The sequence below is a fragment of the Ixodes scapularis genome, unplaced genomic scaffold (assembly GCF_016920785.2).
Source record: "Ixodes scapularis isolate PalLabHiFi unplaced genomic scaffold, ASM1692078v2 PGA_scaffold5__190_contigs__length_132052651, whole genome shotgun sequence".
Taxonomy (NCBI): domain Eukaryota; kingdom Metazoa; phylum Arthropoda; class Arachnida; order Ixodida; family Ixodidae; genus Ixodes; species Ixodes scapularis.
Window position 1 is genome coordinate 35,467,236 of NW_024609880.1, and position 19,395 is coordinate 35,486,630.

The 19,395-nt window shown below is 48.2% G+C and overlaps 1 protein-coding gene across 1 annotated transcript in view; it reads right to left on the reverse strand.

Moving 5' to 3' along the window:
* Positions 1 to 227: 227 nt before the first annotated feature.
* Positions 228 to 19,395, reverse strand: part of LOC8042156 (cAMP-dependent protein kinase catalytic subunit 3) — a 129,177-nt gene continuing 110,009 nt past the window's right edge. The window contains exon 8 of the mRNA XM_029982774.4: positions 228 to 1,766. Coding sequence (XP_029838634.1) covers positions 1,638 to 1,766 — 129 coding nt within the window. The 3' untranslated portion in view covers positions 228 to 1,637. The remainder of the gene's footprint in view (positions 1,767 to 19,395) is intronic.

Sequence of the window (19,395 nt, forward strand, 5' to 3'; positions counted from 1 at the left end):
ACCCCCCAGTCGCACTGCAAAATTAATGTAACTTTCAGCGTATGACATTAGCCCGGAACCTCGTTTGTCTGTTGCCTCACAGGAACATTTAAAGACGTCAGCTGAAAATTACATTCAATACCAACTGAGTTGGGTGAAGTCATTTGCAGTTGCCTTCGGACTAACTGAGTAATCTGGACTGCCAATACTCAGTAAATAACAGCATGTGAAATGATAATGACGAAAAAGGACAAGGGAAATGTTCATATTTATGTACGTTATACATACATATTTGATCTTTTGACATTGAAAGGTATGATATCACATCATTTTATAAAACCACCTCAGCACATGATGAGAAGCCGACATTCTTGTTCCAATCATGTTCCCATTCGATGTTCAAAAAATGAAAGACGTTTACAAATCTCTGTAATGCAAAACTAGAGCCCAGCTCTTGAGGAGGAGGAGGGGAGGGTACGGAGAGGAAGGTATACCCTTCTCCTCCTCTGTACCTTCCCCTACCCTCCTCCTCTTCCCTCCTCCTCTTTACCTCCTTTTCCTCTCTTCCTCCTGCTGCTGAATTTGTTCATGGGTGACGTGACACGAAGTCTTGACGCCATTTTTCCCGCTAAATTTAGAGGGGCAACTGGATTGGTAGTGAGGTCCCCACGCGAGATCGATTTCCCCACTATATATAGCGGAAGAATTTTGCCGCTAAATTTAGAGGGGAAATTTTTCTGCTAAATTTAGCGGTGAAATTTTCCCGCTAAGGTTAGCGGGGAAACTTCCCATAATGCAACGCGTGCGGTTACGCCGGCGCCGACAGCGACGCCGACGCCGCTCATCCCGGAAACGGGCGCCTAAGAGCTGCGGTCTAAAACAGTCTTCATGCCACACGCACCATTTGTTTACAATTTGACACCAACTGCGCCATGTTCCAGGAAGTCAGCGCCAATTAAAACAACACCATTCATGATAAAAACCTTGTACGTTTGAATAATATCAAAAATACATTGTGAACCGTTAAATCACGTTTTAAGGTTTCGAACACGGCCCACAGATAGTTTTTTACTCGGAACTTTCAGCGATGCTGGCACAGCGGTGTGAGAATCGCGCTCCCTAGCTCCTGGATGATATAGAATACGGAATAAACGTGCTTGCCAACACCTTCCTGACGTGAAAAAATTAAGTAAGGCTCTAATAGAGCTAGCTCGTATATAGCAAAGCTAGAATTACCTACGCGTCGCAAACCCAGCCTCGTACTCCTGTCCAAAGACGACCATCCAGATGACAGCCATTTCGATGATTTCGATGGGCACCAGTGCGCCCTCTATAAGTCGTGAAAATTGCGAACACTCGTGGACAACTTTCTTTGGCTATGCAGTTGAAGCTATGGCGCACGGGCGCTCGATCACGTTGAGCGCCAATCAAAGCTTATCTCGCGCACTCTTCGCTTTTTCTGAAATGCCACAGAAAGTTGTCTACACGTATATAATAAATTAGCCTAATCATCGTGATGGAGTTCAATGTCATTCAAAACTTGCATGTGGAAGGGCTAAAAAGATCAAATTCATAGTCGGTATGACGTTCGCTGGAAATGAGATTAATCTTGGCCAGGGTATGAATCTGTATCGCGACACAGTGTTCGATGCTGGCGTTCAGAAGTTCTTGAAGAGGGCCATCTCCGCATCGGTGAAGCTGTGCTCGGCCTGCACCAGCTTGCTTTCGGGGCAGCGGTCGTAGTAGCGCGTGTCTCCCTCGTGGGCCACCCGGGGCAGGATCGGAGGCTGCAATAGACAGTGTGATGTGAGAATGCTTCCCTTTTTCAAAAGTTCATCGAGCAACATGGGCGGTCGCCATTTGTAGGCTAGGTGGCGCAAGCTACCGCCCGTTACAAAGGGTATAGCCAGAGCCGTATATGTAAGAGTGTGGTCATTCGTTGGGAAGTATAGGAGACAAATGAGGAGGCGCCATTGGCCGAAAGCGGGCTGGGCGTGTTCCAGGGCGTCTTCACAAATCCGAATGTGGCCAACCAGAAGCCGGAAGTAATACTTTGGTGGTTTTCGCAAGAAACAAACTTGATAAGTTCGTCGGAATAACTCTCGGTGACTGAAATAATGGTGCACGTTATGTTTCAATCACGGTCATACACAATCATGGAGGAAGAGTGCGACTAGCGGAACGATTGACATAATCCGTACGCCAAGCACCGAGGGCCGGGAATTTGCCGTCCGGGGTTGAGCGGCGCATTCGTTTCTTACAGCTTTCTGCATGATCATCATCGAAACATAGCGTGCACCCTATTTTAAACCACGAAGGGTTACTACACTTCACTCTTACGCGCTTATTAAAACTATATAAAAACAAAAAAAAAAAACAAAAAAACTCAAATATCTTTGATTAAAATAGTTTCTCGCTACCACCACTAGAGGATTGTTTTAGGATACTCAGGTTAGCCAAAAGAGCATGCCAAGCCCATTTTCTGCGTCTTGTGCACGCCCTGGCTCTGCCTGCGCCTACCATTGACCAAACTCTCTGTAAACACGGCTCTGGGTGCAGCCATTCACATCCATTCATCGCAGCGTCTGACTGGATCCGAGTCCTCGCCAAGCACTGACGCAACGCTCGTGTCCTTTACATGCTCAAAGTACTTGCCCAAACAATGGCGTACTCGCAGAATTGGTGCAGCTAGGGTGTGCGGACTTCTGAAAATGCTCTTTGCTCGATCGGGTTCGTGCAGTTTATGGACTGCGTTTACATTGCAAGGCGCGAGGAAGAGGCGAAATCCTCCATTAAAGGACACATGCAAAGGAAAAAAACATTTTTTTTAGACAGCTTAGATGGAAAAAGGATGTCATAAAACGATTTTACAACGAAGAAACAAAATTTTTAGAGCTATATTTACGGCGCTATACGAGTTTGTAGTTGGCGCTCCCGGGAGCCGCCGCTGGTCACGTGGTAGGCCCGCGCGCTGCCGCGCTGCGTCGCCGCCGCACGCTGAGCGTTGTGCGAACGCCGCTTCAACGCGTTTCTCCACGCCGCCGTCGCCGCCGCCGCACAAGTTCGTCTGCTTCGGGGCGCCGCCGCCGTCGTCTGACCGGCGCACAGGTCTATCACGTCTGCTTGCGCTTTTTCAGGAGTTTCCTTTGGGCTCTAAAAGTTACTTATTCGTCTTGGTTTTTTGTTATACTTCAAACAAAGATGAATAAGTTACTTTTAGAGGCCATAGGAAGCTTCCGAAAGAGCGCAAGCACCACGTGATAAATAAAGACCAGTCACGTGATAAATACAGACCACTTTTCCGCGGTGCCCGCGGGCGCCAACTACAAACTCGCTTTGCGCCGAAAATATAGCTCTAAAAATTTTTTTTCTTCGTTGTAAAATTGTTTTATGGCGTCCTTTTTCCATCTAAGCCGTTTAAAAAAAATGTTTTTTTCCTTTGCATGTGTCCTTTAAATAATTTATTAAAAAATACATTTTACTCTGCTCATATGCATTAGACAGGGCGAAATCTGCCATAGCGAAGGGGGAACCCCGCCAACAAAAGAACACATGTGCATCGCGCTGTCCACACTGTCGGATCTTCGCTATGCGCCAAGGAAGAGGGCTGCCGCCGACGTGCCAAGACACCGGATTGGCTAAGACAGCGGAGGCGACCGTCTCCGCTATATCGACGAGTTTCCACGACGATAGATGGCGGCAGTCGCACAGCCGTTCTAAATAAGCAAAAGCTGCCGGCGCCAAGGCCATTGGATTTTTACGAAGTAAGATGCATTCCCTTGTAAAGTATCTGCTTCCATCGTCTGCGAGCGTTTCCAGGCTTTGCTCAGCCTTTCCTCCCACTATCCTCCTCGCCACGCGACAGCGCACGCATAAGCAACCAATGTGCGCAGAGAGTGTTCGCCATTAAATTATAAACGTTCTGTATGGTCCCAGTTGCTCCCTTTCTTAACTCTCCAGCGATAATCCACGAGACCTGATCCAACGGTACACTACGACTAGAGATCGTAAAACTCGTCCCCATGCTACAACCTTGATTATAGTAGGTGACAGGTTAAAAATTAGCTAGATGCTGCGCCACCATCACGAGTTCGTTGCCTTCTACAGACCGTATCAACGATAACTTTCTGGTGGGATCTTCTAACGGGTACGACACCAAGGCCAAGTCAGTGGCGTCAGAAATGTTCAGGAGATCGGTGGGGGGTGCCCTTCCCCTCTTCCGAATTCACAAGAATAAATTGACTTCCGCCTGATACGGAGCGGAAGTCGCATTCTCTAGGTGACTGGTAAGCGCCGCTGAACCACGAAACGTCAACTAATGACCCTTGCGTTGTGCACCATTAAGACTGGTGTCAAAGTTACATCTATTTGATTTACTGGTGACCACTGATCTCTATTGTACTAGGCTGGATCGCGGACCGCGGCCTCGGCAGCTGGGGCCGAGTGTCGCCACCGGTGGCCATTGATTGACACCAGGCAATGCATGGGACTCTATGGGAAAAACGAGAAAAAGTGACGTTTTCCCCTGTTTCTATGCTGTTTTCTAAGCTGTTGTCGGCACTGAAACTTTTTGGATGCTTTTCAATAAGCCCGTCAAATAGCTTGCGTACAGACATTAAAACCGATAGCCCTCGAAGTTCTTATAAATAAATATTTTGCGGTCGAGAGTGACTCCGCTGTAGTGAGCTCAATGAGGCGAGAGGTACCTAGAGTTACCGCGGAGTCAGTGGCGGTTTCATTGAGTTGGGTTTAGCAGACGACAAGCTCGAAGGGTTAGCTACGCGGAATTCGCTCACTCTCGGAAAGCCGCTCTCGAGATGGAACTTCTTAAGGGCCGCCCAGACTAGCGAGAAAACGCGCGTGGCACGCCGATCGCGGCAAGTAACAAAATGTCGCCGAAGCACAGTCAGCGCCACGAGCACGTGCAGAGACACGCCCTTTATCTTCCCGCTTAACCGATTTATCGGCGCGCCGGGCGCGTTTTCTCGCTAGTGTGGGCGGCCCTTTAGTCATTCATCAACTTCTGGGCTTCCCCGAGGACGGTCTCATTGTCCGGCAAGTTCCTTTGTCTACTCCACTACGACAGCAAGCTTGCCAGCTCAGCCGTTGGTGCTCCGGTACGTTTGATTTTTTGATTCGGCGACCGGAGGTTTGACAAACACCGATTCGATCTCCAAACACCCGACATAAGGATCGCAGCAGCGGCTTGCCGGTGGCGGCACCGACGGGCTCCCGATCCGCGATCCAGCCTACTAAAATAGAGATTAGTGCTGGTGACTATTAGCGGCGAGATGTCTTGTTGGCGCCCTCGTATGGCTACCTTTCGTGACGTCATTACCTTGCGAGCAACAATTTCGATGGTGTTTCTAATGAGCATGGTGAAAGCCCGAAATCATAGCGCTCTGAAACCCACACTGCCAACACCGTCAAGATTGAAAATCTTACTACTCTTATTGCCGTCGATTAAAAATCCTTTACCGACGTCATAGTCGGCATTCGGCCAATCGTGGAAGGCCGACCACAGCAACGTTTTTGATCGCGCACGTCGCCAATTAGTGGCGAGATGTTTCGGTGGCGCCCTCCTTCGGTTACCTTTCGTGACGTCATTACCTTGTGAACAACACGTTTGATGGTGTTTGTAATGGGCGTGGTGGAAGCCTGAAATCATAGCGATCTCAAAACAACACTGTCAACACCGTCAAAATTGAAGTTCTTACATTCCTCTTAATTCCGTCGATGAGACATCCTTTGCTGACGTCATAGTCAGCGTTCGGCCAATTGTGGTGGGCCGACCACAGCGACGCTTTTGATAGCTCACGTCGCCACTAGCTCCTGGTTAGCGCCGTCGGTTGAGCGTTCTTCTAGTCCAGAGAGGTCCGAAAATCAATTCCCGAACCAGGCGGATTTGCTTTTTTTTAAAAATTTTTCTTTTGCGACTTTTTTTTTTTTGTTTAAAGGGTTCGAGTTGCGTCGGGTTTCAGGTGGATGGAAGTCGAATTATACTTTCACATTTCGTCTCCTTCTTGGAGAGCTGTCCTAAATCATCAACATTCTCCGAATTGCCTACGTATTTCGTTTCACCGTAAGTACCGTAAGTCAGAGCATAGCCATCGCTGCGAGCCGACTAGGTCGATCAAACTGCGCCAAGAATGCCTCACCGCGGCGTTCATTATAGGTCTGTTCGATTCGACTGAACTGGCTGAACTAGTTCAGCAGTGCAGGAACTGGTGCATTCGATTCAACCGGAAGTTGTACGGCCGCTGCACTGGCGCGTTCGATTCATCCCAGTTCTGAACGAGTTCAGACCCAGTTCCTCAAAATCTTGCACCGGCTCCGGAGTCAGTTCAGCGTCTGTGCAGAAGCAGACGACAAGAGCAGACGGCGATACAGACGACACTCCTCGTCCGTCTCTGCTCGCGGTGCCATTTTTTCGCAGCTCTTGCTCAAATGTCTGCGATGTGTAAGAATAACGCCGATACGGAGGTTGCGTTTCCTCTCATTTATGATAATAACGTACCCGCAGTGGACGCGGAATTGAGATTATAACCGAGGGTAGGAATTTGATTGATTATGATATTCTGAAAGCGTTTTAGGCACCTGCTCGTGTAGGTTTGGCTCCCGGTGGTAAGTGTTGAAATGTTGGCTCACGTAAATTGTTTCTTTTTGATGCTATGTGGGGATCCAAAGTGTTGATATTCTTCCTTACAGACACAAGAAAGGTATTGCACTCTTGATCGTCCCAGACTTCAGTTGCTCTTGGATGCATACTGACGACTCCGATACATTGCAGATGTCTGGGATTTTGTACATTGGCCCTCGCATGCCCCGTAGCTGACCACAATACTGCATGCTTTGTCCGCTGGTATCTGTGGACGCCCACTAACGGGCATGAGAAAAACGCCGGGAATCGGAATTGGCTTGGTAGTTCCACGCAGGTCTTTCTTGAGAATCAGAATAAACGCTTCAGCTTGACGCCAAAGTTACGGTCGATAACTGTTTTGGCCAAAACGCTATCGTCAGGCCTTCGTCTTCGAGGTGACCGCCACCACTGACTCCCGACGGAAAATCATCCTGATGCCGCGAACCTATCGTCGAAATGCGAAACTCGAAAGACTTGGAGTGACTCTAATATTGCTAAATGAATGTGAAGGACACGAACGCTTAGGGAAACGACAGGAACCGAACGGCCGTTAAAAATGCAGACAGAAACACATTTCGCGCAGAAAACGTTTTTAGTACACTCGAAAAAAAAAATATTCACAGAAAAGATTCGGTTATAATACTTTAAAAGAAATACGAATGGTCTCATCAAACCGCGACTAATTAAATGTAGCATACAACGTGGCATGGAGAAACAAGAGCCAACAGATGCAGACGACACCCTGCGTTTCCGCTCGGAAAGGCGATCACAGCGCCAGTCCTAGCGCGGCGGCTGCACTGGTTCTGCACCGCTGCTGCACGACTCCTGCACTCCTCTGAACTCGGACAGAACTGGTTCAGAACGTTCTGGTCGAATCGAACAGACCTATTTTTCTGTGTGCGTGCCATCGTCGGATAAGTTATTGCAGTGCAGGGAATGCGCAGTGACTCTGATTTTTGTATATGTTTGTTCTTATTTGTACGTATTTTTTAGCCTCTGACTGCGCTGTGACTTATAGTGGGACGAAGCATGGAAAGTAGGGAGAAAAAGATAGAGAAACCTCGCGCATGCTCCAAACTCTTCATTGAGAAAGAGAGAGATAAAATGTTTTATTTGTGAAACCGAGGGTGGGGGATGCCTGTCGCCCTTGAAACTAGACATTGGTGACAGGAGGAATGGGAGGAAGGTGAAGGGAGTTATATACAATGTACAAGCCCTGCCGACTTTATGTAGTCGATCAGGGAATCTAATATTGCCTTCCGGTGTTCGGGGCAGCCGACAGGGAGGATCCATTCTTGCAGGCAGCTTGGTCTCAAAGGCTGGGAGAGCGACTCCAAAGCATTCTTTCTTTCTTCTGCACTTCTTGGACAATCCCAGAATATATGCTGTGTATCCGCGGGCACAAGGCATTCTTCACATAATCCGGCTTGTGGGTCTTCTTCGTTGTCTTTCCATTTAAACTCTTTTATTCTGGCTGGGGTCATGGCTGTTCCTGTGCGGAGTCTTCGCAGGCACACCCTCTCCCATCGGCTGTACGACGTCGAGGGGAGCGGGTGTTCGTCTTGTTGGAGTTGTTCGTTGAGACGTCTTCTCTCTTCGCGTTCTTTTTCTTGTGCTTTAAGTTCAGCCGGATCGGTCTCTTCGATTGTGTCATTTCTGTCGACGGGGCGATTTGAGCCTTGGCCGGGCGGGGATGCCTGTAGCGGTTCCCGTGCGGCTGCATGCGCCTCGTCGTTCCCTTAGATACTTTGGTGACATCCATCGAATTTTAATATTATATCCTTCAATTCGAAGTTGTTTGGCCGCCGTCTTGATTGTTCGGACGGTCTTGCTGCGACTGTCGTGTTTGCTGCATTCTTGGACTGCTTCTTTGCAGTCCGGGTAGATATAAAGTCTACGTTTTAGTTTGACGTTTTTGAACTTTATGATGGCCTTCTCAATAGCTTGAAGTTCAGCTTCCTTGACGTTGGTTTCGCTGCGTAGTGTAGTGGCGAAGCATTTGTGGGTGTTAGCACAGTAGTACGCGATGACTGTGCCGCTTTCGTCTTTTGTTGCGTCCGTGTATATAATAGCGTTCTCGTCGTCTTCGAGAAGTGCTAACACCTCGTCTAGGTGTTTACTTGCAGCGTGCTTTCTTGTCTTCACTTCATTCTTTCCTCGATTTTGTGGAGTGGGTCTAGTGTCAACCACTATTTCGTCTTCCCAGGGTGGGGGAGGTTCCGTAAACACCGGGTAGGTTTCTTTACAGTACCCGAGATCTTTGAGGATCTCCCGTCCCGGTTTGGTTTTCTGGAGCCTAAGCACTTGGCCTGTTTTGTTTTCTTTCGCGATCTCCTCGATGGTGTTGAGACCTGCTATTTGGTAAAGTGTTTCGATTTTGGTACACTTGGGAAGTCCGATGATAACCCTTAACGCTTCCCTGTTTATTGCCTCTAGTCCGTTCTTCTGTGCTTGGGTGAGATTAAGGTAATTGATCCCGTAAGTTGCTTTAGGCACAAGGGGCATTATTCATCGAGTATAAGCATTCGTGTTTCTATACTTTGTTTCAGTTTGAGTCTAGACGCAGCCGAAGCTACAAAAGCTCAAGTCACTGGGCCTTTTCTGTTTCTGATTGATTCAGCAATGATAGAACACGTCCAGAAACATGACGAACACCATGATTCTGTTCTTTTGACGCTGTTTAATTGGCCTCGTCAACTCGTAGCATCGGCGCCGCCTGGCTTAAGGTGAAAGGAAGTATAGCCTCACCCGTATTAACCTGTTGTTTGGTCATGGGCAGGGGTGGGACAGACCAATTCGGTTTTGTAGAAAGTTCTGGAGCAGAAAAATCTGCATGTTGGAGCAGCCTGGGAGCCGAAATCCTACACTTTTGACCAACTTAGGAGCAGAAATACATGTATTTTGGAGCACTAAAGTATTAAAAGAAAAACGTATTTTGGAGCACATTAGGAGTAACTGTGACATTATTTTAAGAAATCATCTTAGCCAGTAATTTAGCCATGAGCTACAATTCAAGCGAACTAGGTTTGTACCACAAGTGTTGGAAAGTATTTAATACGGAGAGCAAGTCTTACAAAAAGCGCCTTTGGCGCATCGGAACGCAGGGAGGGGCACGCCAATTGAAGGACAACAAAGAGAATGCGCGATGACGCTGCAAGAAAGCAAGTGTCTTATGGGTTAAGGTCTGAAGGAAACGAAATCACGTGTTCGAATCTGGAGGGTAAACAAAAACCAACGAGGTGCGCAAAGAGCGGTGTAAAATATCTGAAATTGCACACAGAAAGATATTTAATTACAAAAACAAATTTTGATAAAATGTGAAGGGGCGCACGACTCGGCAACATAAATGTTACGTGCTACGTTGCATCGTGCCTAGTGTATCTACGATGTATGATACACCGAATTCGTCAAAAAGATGGATGGACAGCAGATACGGCTGAACCAGAGTCACTAAATGAGCTGCGCTTAGAGTATCGGCACCCTGTTCCCCGACCTTGTTGAAACGCTGCCATTTTGGTGCTTGTGCAGAGCAGATGTAACTCCGGATCGTCATGATTCAAAAGTGCGAAATTCTTAGCATTATATTCGGTGTTAGGAAGCTTATGTAACATTGTTTGCTTTGTCACGAACTGTTTAAACATTTGTGAAGGGCTGAAAAGCGTTTTTTGCGATTTCAGATCTAAGATAACTGGTAACCATGATTTTAAGTCACAATATGGACAACTGTCATTACTCGAAGGTGTAGCTTATGAGTCCATATCACAAGAGCGAATGACATTTTAGCGAACGGCGACATTTGAGCGAATGGTCGTTTTAGCGAATAACGGGGGCGCGCGTTAACCCATCCGTCGCGCTGCGCTTTACGCCGCTTCGCGGCGACAGTCTGCGGCAACTCATTACAAAAATATGAACTCACTTGGCCCACCCGAAAACGCCGCTTCGCGGCGTCCGACTTTTCGCTAAAGTGTCGTTCGATGAAACGTGGGCGTTCGCTAAAACGTCATTCGATCAAGTGAGTTCCTCCCGTTGTCAATCGAGCTTTCACCTTCTGCTAAATCTAGCGTCAGCGCAGTCCTTGGCGCAGCATGGCGCAATGTTGGTCGATTTCACGCTTTTGGCGCCGCGCAAAAAAAAAAATTGTGAATGAACCAAAATAGCGCAATTGGCGCAGCTGTCCCACAGCCTGCACCAGAGAGTCACCACACCTCTACGCTACTGTGTCTGGACAAACGAAGCGGAACCACGCGGCCTTGGCACGTTAGGCAGAACTCTTCCATCCCATATCTTCCTTCTCACAAATGGTGCCCCCATCCGTCATATGTATCGGTACCTGGAACGCGTCTTCGAGTTATGTTTACATCGTCCTATCCCGCACATACAACGAAAGTGATCCTCAGGTGGCAACAAACGACGTCACAGGAATCGGGGTGTCATACTGCTGGATGTCGCGATCCTGTCGGTTAGTCGTAGAAATGCTGGCGAAAACGGAAAGCGGGGACGCCAGGGTCGCTGTCGTCGCGGCGTCCCACCTTGTGTCTGCTTGGGTTTCAGTCGACTGTCCAGCTAAATAGCTAATTCCGCAGTAGAACAGAGGCCTGCCGCATCGACCCCCCACCGCCTGCTGTACCACCGCCAGGATCGCAATAGGCAGCAACATGACGCTTTCGCGGCGTCATCAGGCGGAAATAGAGGGACCACTTTTGAGGACGCAGTAAATAAGTGGGCCAGTCGGAGACGCGCTCTAGGTCCCATACTTAGAAGAAATACAAGGACAAGTTAACAGACAGCGTCCTGGCAGGCGAGACAGGCACTAAGGGATTTATTAGGGATACTGCGCGCTCCCTGCACACTCGCTGGACTGCGCCGTCACCCCTTTCATACTACAGCCTTGTGTACCTGTGTGCCTATTATTATCTTGTGTGTGTGTGTGTCCAGTGCTCATTCCCACAGTTTTTTGTGTTATTAGTAGGGTATATTAGGCCTTTTGGTACGGGCCTCGGGCCTTTTTAGTACACTCCAATTCTCCTGGGTTCAATAAAGAATATCAATACCAATATCAACTTTCCCTGCAATGCGATTTGATTGTATGAACCCTCTCACAGAGCACTTTTTAAAAACATGCGCCCAGAAGGTCGTACCGTCCACAACGCTGCGACACCTGCCTTATAAGTGACATTATGCAATTTTGCAGAATGCTTCCTTCCTTTTTCTTCCTCTGTACCACATTCCTCTAAGTAAAGTGCTCGCGCTCACTCGGAGCTTCTCGTGATCTTCAGGGTGATTCAAGGAGAGGCCAGGATCTTTGACCGCAAAATTCGGTTTCTTAACCTATCGCGCTACAACTTTGTGTAGCGTCGCTCACAGATGGTGCATTTTTTTTTTGTGTCAAGAAAAAAAAAGGGCTTACCTCCTATGGAAACGCAGCGAAGCCACTGGTGTTCGAACAACACGGCGCCATTTCGCACGGGAGACAAGAGATGGCGCAAGCGGTCGCGACGCCAACTGCCGCCAACGAACGAGCATACGACGCCGAGAGCCGGCGTCTTTAGCAGACAAGAAACTGCAGTTCCTTGCTGTTACCGCGCCTGGTTTTGTTTATGCGACTGTCGCCGCCTGCGGAATGCGCTCCGCTTTTGAGTTGAAAAGATCGTCTGCTAAAGACGCAGGCTCTCGGCGCCGTATGCTCGTCTGTTGGCGGCGTTCGTTGTGCCATTTCTTGTCTTCCGTGCGAAACGGCGCCGTGTTGATTGAAGACCGGTGGCGTCGCTGCGTTTCCATAGGACCTAAGCCTCTTTCTTTCTTTACTTTTTCCTCGGGTAAGTTCGCTCTTTGCAAATTTTACAAAAAAAAAAAAAAAAAAAAAAAGCACCATCTGTGGGAAACGCTGCACAAAGCCGTGGCGCAGAATGGGACCAAGTGAATCAGGCACAACAAGTCGTGATGGCCACCGGCAATGATCAACATCTGCTTCTGTACTGTATACACCCGAGCCTATACTTACCCCAACGCACCTTCAATCTTAAAAGTCTTTTGAGACCTGCACTTACTTCTTATCGCAATTACCGGTTCAACGTTTGGTCTGCGCACCGCTGTTGCTTCAACGAGCAGGTGACAAACAGAAACGTTTGAAAGATTGGGCTAGCGCACACCAGCTCAGAGCACGTGAAGCAAAAGCTCACGCTGCAGAACCAGGACCCTGGGTTCAATCCCCACTTTTACCCGTTTTGATCTGTATGAGCATCGTACCGGCGTGCGGTCGTGTATCACTGGTGCCTGATGTAGGGTAAATACCCCAGGCTAGCGGTTGTGCTGCACTGGCTAAATTTCTCATCTACAGCTGGGAGACTCGTCGCCCGTTGAGGTAGATCAAGTTCTAGGCATACACAGAACCCATTTTTTTTTTTATCAAGATTTGCGAACGAGATTGAAAGAAAACACTCGCTTTTATCCTTGAAATTTTGCCGGAACAAAGGAATTTCTTGATCCATGGCGGTGCGGGCGAGTGTACTTGAGTCCCACGAGTTCCAGTAAACTCGTGTAAAGAAAAAAAAAACATTCCAACTGAATATCACTCACCGCCCCTTTAAAAGGCGGTGCAACAACTTTTGTACTTGCGCGAATACCGAGAACGAATCCCTGACGTTTATGACCAATGAAACACGCGTTCTTTTTTCTCCCGACGCAATATACGTCAAAAAAAAAAAAAATTAAAGAAAAACGAGCAGTGTTCACCCCTTCAACTCGCAGAACAATCAGCCACGAGATCTGGAGCCGATTATGCGCCGCCAATGTTGACCATAGCCACGCGCTGAAGTTGGCAAAGCTCAGGACACGCGCTGAGTGCTAGACATAAGTAGGGTTCGCCTATTGTCGTCATTGCCGCGATTGGACATGGGCCACTACCATAGCCTCCTCTATACTCACAAAGCCTGGCAGTTCGATGTCGGAGCCATAGAGCCCCCGGTCGCAGATTTAGAGCGCGGCGATCTGGTAGCACAGAAAATTTATATAAAGGAGTCCGGTAGTCAACGTACAGCTTCTGAGCAGCGAGAACTCGAAACACACTGTTCGCTCGAGAGAAACCGATGCAACTGTCTGCTGATGCCGATGCTACGGCGATTGCGGCCTCCGAGGCCTGTGGCCACTGCGGCCGCATTTAAAATGTTCAGTAAAAATATCCTTTAACGAATTCTTATTTCCGCAGTCATTCTAGTTTCGTTTTCACTTCCCGGCATGGAAACATTTTGTAATATTGAATATCATTGGGTAGAAGACTTTTTCGTCTTCCTAATTAAGGGAACCTGAAAACGTCCTCAGGACGTCTTTGACAGGACCACAATATCCCGACTAGTACCGGACGTCCCGACGACGTCTTCGTCGGGATGAAAACGTCTCGACCAGCTGAGGACGTCCTCAGGACCATCTGCGTTATCTGGGCATTTGTATGCCCTATTGCGCATTGACCGCCAGAAACTCCAAGCAGGGGATAGCCTTCAGTCTTTATTTTTTGGCTCAGCCGCGTCACCGCGGAAGTGCAGCAGCCCGTATACCACGGAGGCCCGCGGTGCCGCGTCTAGTGAACATGGTAATGTGATGAGTTTATACATGTAAGATGACAACGACATGGGTTGTTGGTATTGGGGAGAGTGGCAGTCCGATTCGCAGAAGTCCAGATTTCGGGGAGGCAGGTTGGGCGGATGAGCAGCGAGCCAGGCCGTTCGATCGGTATATGAAGGAGCCCCAGGAACATGATTGCGCTGTTGCTCACTGGGGTCCACTGGAGTTGAAGCATATAACTCCAAGGAGGTAGCCCAGCCAAAGTGGAAAATGCCGCCTCCGAGGAACCGAGGATCAGGGCTCAGATTGAGGCACCGCCGTCGTCCGGTGTGTCATCCTCTCAACGTCGTTGCCGTCATCTTGCATACTGACCTTTCGACGCTGTTCCCGTGTATCAATATCTTTAATCTGTAATCAATCAACCCAGGCAGTTTGCCGCACAATTTTGAGCGCAAACGAAACAGACGAAACCGAAACGGAGGAACGGGGAAGGGGTGGCGTCCCTTTTACCCTAGCCAACAGGAGAAAAAAAAAAGTAGTGTCTTCCGGCGCCTCGCCGCAGCGGGGTGCCCGTTACATGACTCTCATAGGAAAACCGGTCGCACGTTTTTTTTTTCTTTCAATTTTTATGTTTGGGTTTGATTATACTCCGTTCACAATTCACCTGAGACTGCAGCAAATGCCACAAGCACAAGGGCTCGAGGCAGCTGCTTTGAAGAGTTCTTTCGCAGAACGAGCGCTCGCACAAGAAATGTATGTCTCACAGCCAGGGGTGCTATTCAGGGGTGCTATTCTGGTCGCAAACGGGTACCTTTCGAGTTGTGACGTATCGAGAAAGAAGGGGCGGAGCCTCAAACTAGAATGATTCTTGTTTGAGGATCCGCCCCAACGTTCGGGTTCACGCACGCGGTCAGCTAGAATCTGACGATGCCCTACGTCGCGGTGACGTGTCTACCCAGTTGGGGCGAAGAAATCCCTGCATTTCCCCCTGTTCTTTGTGTTATCTTCTTCCTTTCCTCCGGGACTTAGAACGAGCGAATAACGGAGAAAAGGCTACCTTCCGGAAAATAGAAGGAAGCAGAGAAAAATAATATTATCCTTTTATAAAATACGAATGATTATTTCAATAATTATGACGTAAAGTAAATTTAGATAAGATATCTCAGCTTTTTTTTCTCGAAGTCTTTCGCTACGGTCTTTGAAAACAAACATGGCGAAAACCGCGGTAACGACCTTGTGGTGTTTGTGTCTCGCTTGCGTGGTTGCTTTCCCTGTTTCTGCACGATGCGGATGGTATTACGATAAGAAAATATTATGTGAAGGTACGCTGCGACACCGTTATTCTTTGTCAAGCCGTCGTGAACATAAGCTGCAAATGAAATTTCCTGTTCGCCTGTGAAGGAGACTCCAAATGGATACAGGGCTGACGACGACTCTGGGGTAGTATATGACAAGTCATGAGATCGACGCAGAGTGCAACGGTTGTGAGCATTCTCTGGATGATGCAGGAAAGTTTCTTCGGGCAGTTTTAATAATGCTTTGCTCCTTTGCTCACTGCAGTGATTATGCCGGTATAGTCTCCATAAGCCATGCTCTTCTCTTTCGGCGCTGAAGAAATACACGCGACGGCATAATCTCGGGCAGTCTTTTTTACTTATTTGTATTTGCAGAAGAGCTCGTGCAAAAAAAAAAACGGCTTTTACGTTTTGACACGTCCCTACATAGGTACCTCTAGAAGGCACCCTAGGTACCTCGCTTTCCCATTGGCTTCATTGCGCGTGACGATTCAACGTCATTTGCCATGGAAACGTTCGTGAAACTAGAAAGCCTCTGTTTGCCGCTAACAGTCATTTTCGAGTTCGGGTTGTGACGACAAAATGACGTAAGAACAAGAATGCACGGGACTATTTGCATTGTTTTAACTCGACAACCGTACCCTTGGCGAGTTAAACTCGAAAGAACATGGCCGCGATGCTCGTCGGATCGACCGCGGCTGGAGTTTGACATGCGATCGGTCACTTGATCAACGCGCACACGAATACTTTCGTGCTGTTTGATGAGCCCATTCGGTGACAGGACCGGGTCGAAGAGCCCAGTGAGCTGGCGTTTAACGTCTCCGATGTAACGCTTGAAGAGATGCAAGACTTGGCTTCTATTTGTGCCGGTGTTATGAAGCTTGAAAGTGGTGGTGGTGTTGTTGTGGCTCATACGGTACCGTTGCTGAGATTATGAAGACGGTAATAGACCTTTATTCAGCATTGCCGTGTATTAAAATTCAAAACCTCACCTTTGCACAAAGGGAACGACGTTTCCGCGAGCACGGAGGCAGCAGCCAACGGTCTGAAAAAGAATAGACCCTTTACGAAAGTCAGTCTACCCACCTTGTGCAGAGCCAGACCCGACGCTCTAATTGCGGAACTACACTGTTTCTCCACACCAGAAAAATCGAACGTCTTCGAAAGCATAGAGCAGAAAAAGGAAAAGATGTTGGCCCTTTCACGTCACCTTCGATGCACGGAATCGAGGGTGTTTGATTTAGCCGCGCATGATCTCCTATCACCGCCATTAGAGCGGCAATAATGGAGCTTTTTATACTGCCACAAGAGGACTCTGACTTTTGAAAAGGGTCTATTGTGCCGCCGCCACGACCGCCAGCGATCGCCCCAACGGCAAGAAAACAAACGACAAGCTCATTGAGGTTTGTGTAGTGCTGACTACTGATTCATCGGACGACAAAGGTGAATGATGTAAAACGCAACGTAAGTTTGCCAGCGTTTTGCAAAACGAATTCGTTTCGTTGAAAATTTAATTTGGGGAATTCGTTAACGCCTTGAAAGTTTGACGGGGACCGCATTGTGAACGCAGGCTTCACACAAGTGTTTTCTACAGTGTGTGCTTTGGCTGCATGCATATAAAGACAAAAACACTGCCTATATGGTGCATGAAATAAAAGAAATTTCGTTTATCTTGATAATGTTGCTTATCTATTGAGTGCTGTTTATAGTAGTGGCGTAGCCAGAAACTTCTAAGGGGGTGAGGATGGAGGGGGTTTGAGGTGGCTGGGATGTTTATGACTTGGGGTGCGAGGGGGATGGTTTCGGAATTTGTGTGCATATTCTAGGGCCCGCCGATTTGGGGACGGAAGGAGCGAAGCCCTATAACCCCCCCCCCCCCCCCCCCCCCCCCCCCCAATCCCCGGCTTTGCCACATAAGGGGAGCATCCTACATTCACAGGCTGCTATAAGCATGTGCATAGCCACTGAGCTCGTACCACAATGGCAAGACAGTTGCTGACATTCTTCACGTTACGTAGCAGTTCTTTCTTTTTTGTACATATGCTCGCTTTTCCTTCACACATCTACTCTGCCTCCGCTTGTCGTTTATGCTTGATGGTGATAGGCCAACAGTGCGTATTTGCTCTGCATCACAGGCAAATTTCAAAAATCCAGCTCACACTACTCTTTAATTTCAATGAGTTACTGTCACTTTTGAAACAACAATCTATTGAATTGCTATCATAACACGTATGTTGACTGTAGGACAATTCTATTTTTATTGTTTTTCTTGGTCACGAAGATGACAACCATCCACAAGACACTGGCTAAATTTCTCGTCTACAGTGGGTAACAATGTTACCATACTCTGTCAGACTAAACTGCTGCTGTATAGACAAGTAACGATTAATTTTAGGACAGACCTGTTCGTAGTTTATTGCAGGACATTGAAAAGTGTTCTTATAACTTTCCGATGACTGACTTGCAATTCCAGCAGCTTGGCGTGAAAAGGTAAAACATCTAATTGATACAACGAAATGCCATCAGCAACCCATCCAAATTTTATTGCGTAATTGACAGTAGCTACAGACCGCAACAAATTGTCAACTAAAGACATAGGTACTAAGCGTGCACTAACTTCGAAGCGGTAGAAACCCTGAAGTTTAAACGTCAACTTACCACCATGTTGTTAATGGCAAAATGGTGATTGCGGCAAAGTGTCGGAGTCCTTCAGAATGGTGACGGCCTCCTTCAGACCGATGATGACGGTGACAAAGGTTTCGTTAGAGTCTAAGTTTAGTCAACGCACCCGACGATGTCGGTGTGCTTGTCATGGTGGCGACGAAAGCCTTCTTTCGCACATGCCTCAGCTGCCTCGGTCCGGGGTTTTGTCGACCCAACCGTCTCTTCCCAGCCGGTTGACAGCGACACTCACGACGGCCGTCAAGGCTCTGATCACCATCCACTGGGCATTAGCTACGTGATCATCGGGGGCAACCGCGCCCTTGTAGTTCCCCGTTGCGAAAAATCTCAGTGCGATTAAATTAGTAGCTGCTGCACGACGGTCATCATCTCTCATCGTCGCCGTCTCCCGTTGTCACACTGCGATCCCACTGTGCTTTTCGACAAGCGGTATTGTCGTCAGAAACAGTCGTCGTGCATCGCGAAGGCAACAGGGTGCTCGCGGAAAACCTGTCATTGTACGCGTTGGTCGAGCCATCGTTGAGCAAAAAGCATCGCCGCCATTTTCTACGCTCTAGAGTCCTGCCCAAAGCTTGTTCCGCTTCGTGAGGTTAAAAGCACGAGCGCATCACCCCGAACGATCTTGCACGAACGTTGGCCTGCACTGCGGAAGCGCGCCTGCTCGACAGGGACATTGAAAGCCCGGAGCACGTTTTTGTAGCTCCTACACCCGCACTAGCTCGCACTCATAGAGAAACAGAGAGTAGGGTGTGTCGAGTAATACCGCAGTTAATCTAGTGACGCGACTTCCGCTATGTGCTACGCAGGTCGGACGTGGTCATACGTCACTTTGTCGTCACGGTCCGAACTCAAAGAGAGATATTTACGGCAAACGGTTGCTTTCGTGTTTCGCGAACGTTCCCATGGGAACCGCGTGGAATTATCACGCGGGCTGTGGCCAATAGGAGCGCGCGGTTCGTAGGGGGGAGGAGTTTTCGAGAAACACGAACGTGACCGTTTGTGACCAGAATAGCACCCCAGAATAGCACCCCAGGAGCGCGGGCTAGCTCGCGCTTGTAGCTTTGGCTGCAGTCTCATCTTAAAGCCAATAATCTCGTGTAAAGTAAAAAAAAAAAAAATTATATAGACGCTTTACAGCAGCTGTGCATGGGCGCCGCCATAACTGACCTTCAGTTTTTGTTCCCTCTTATTCCGTTCGCTTCACTTCATCATTACCATAGCAGGACAGGTTATTGCCATTTT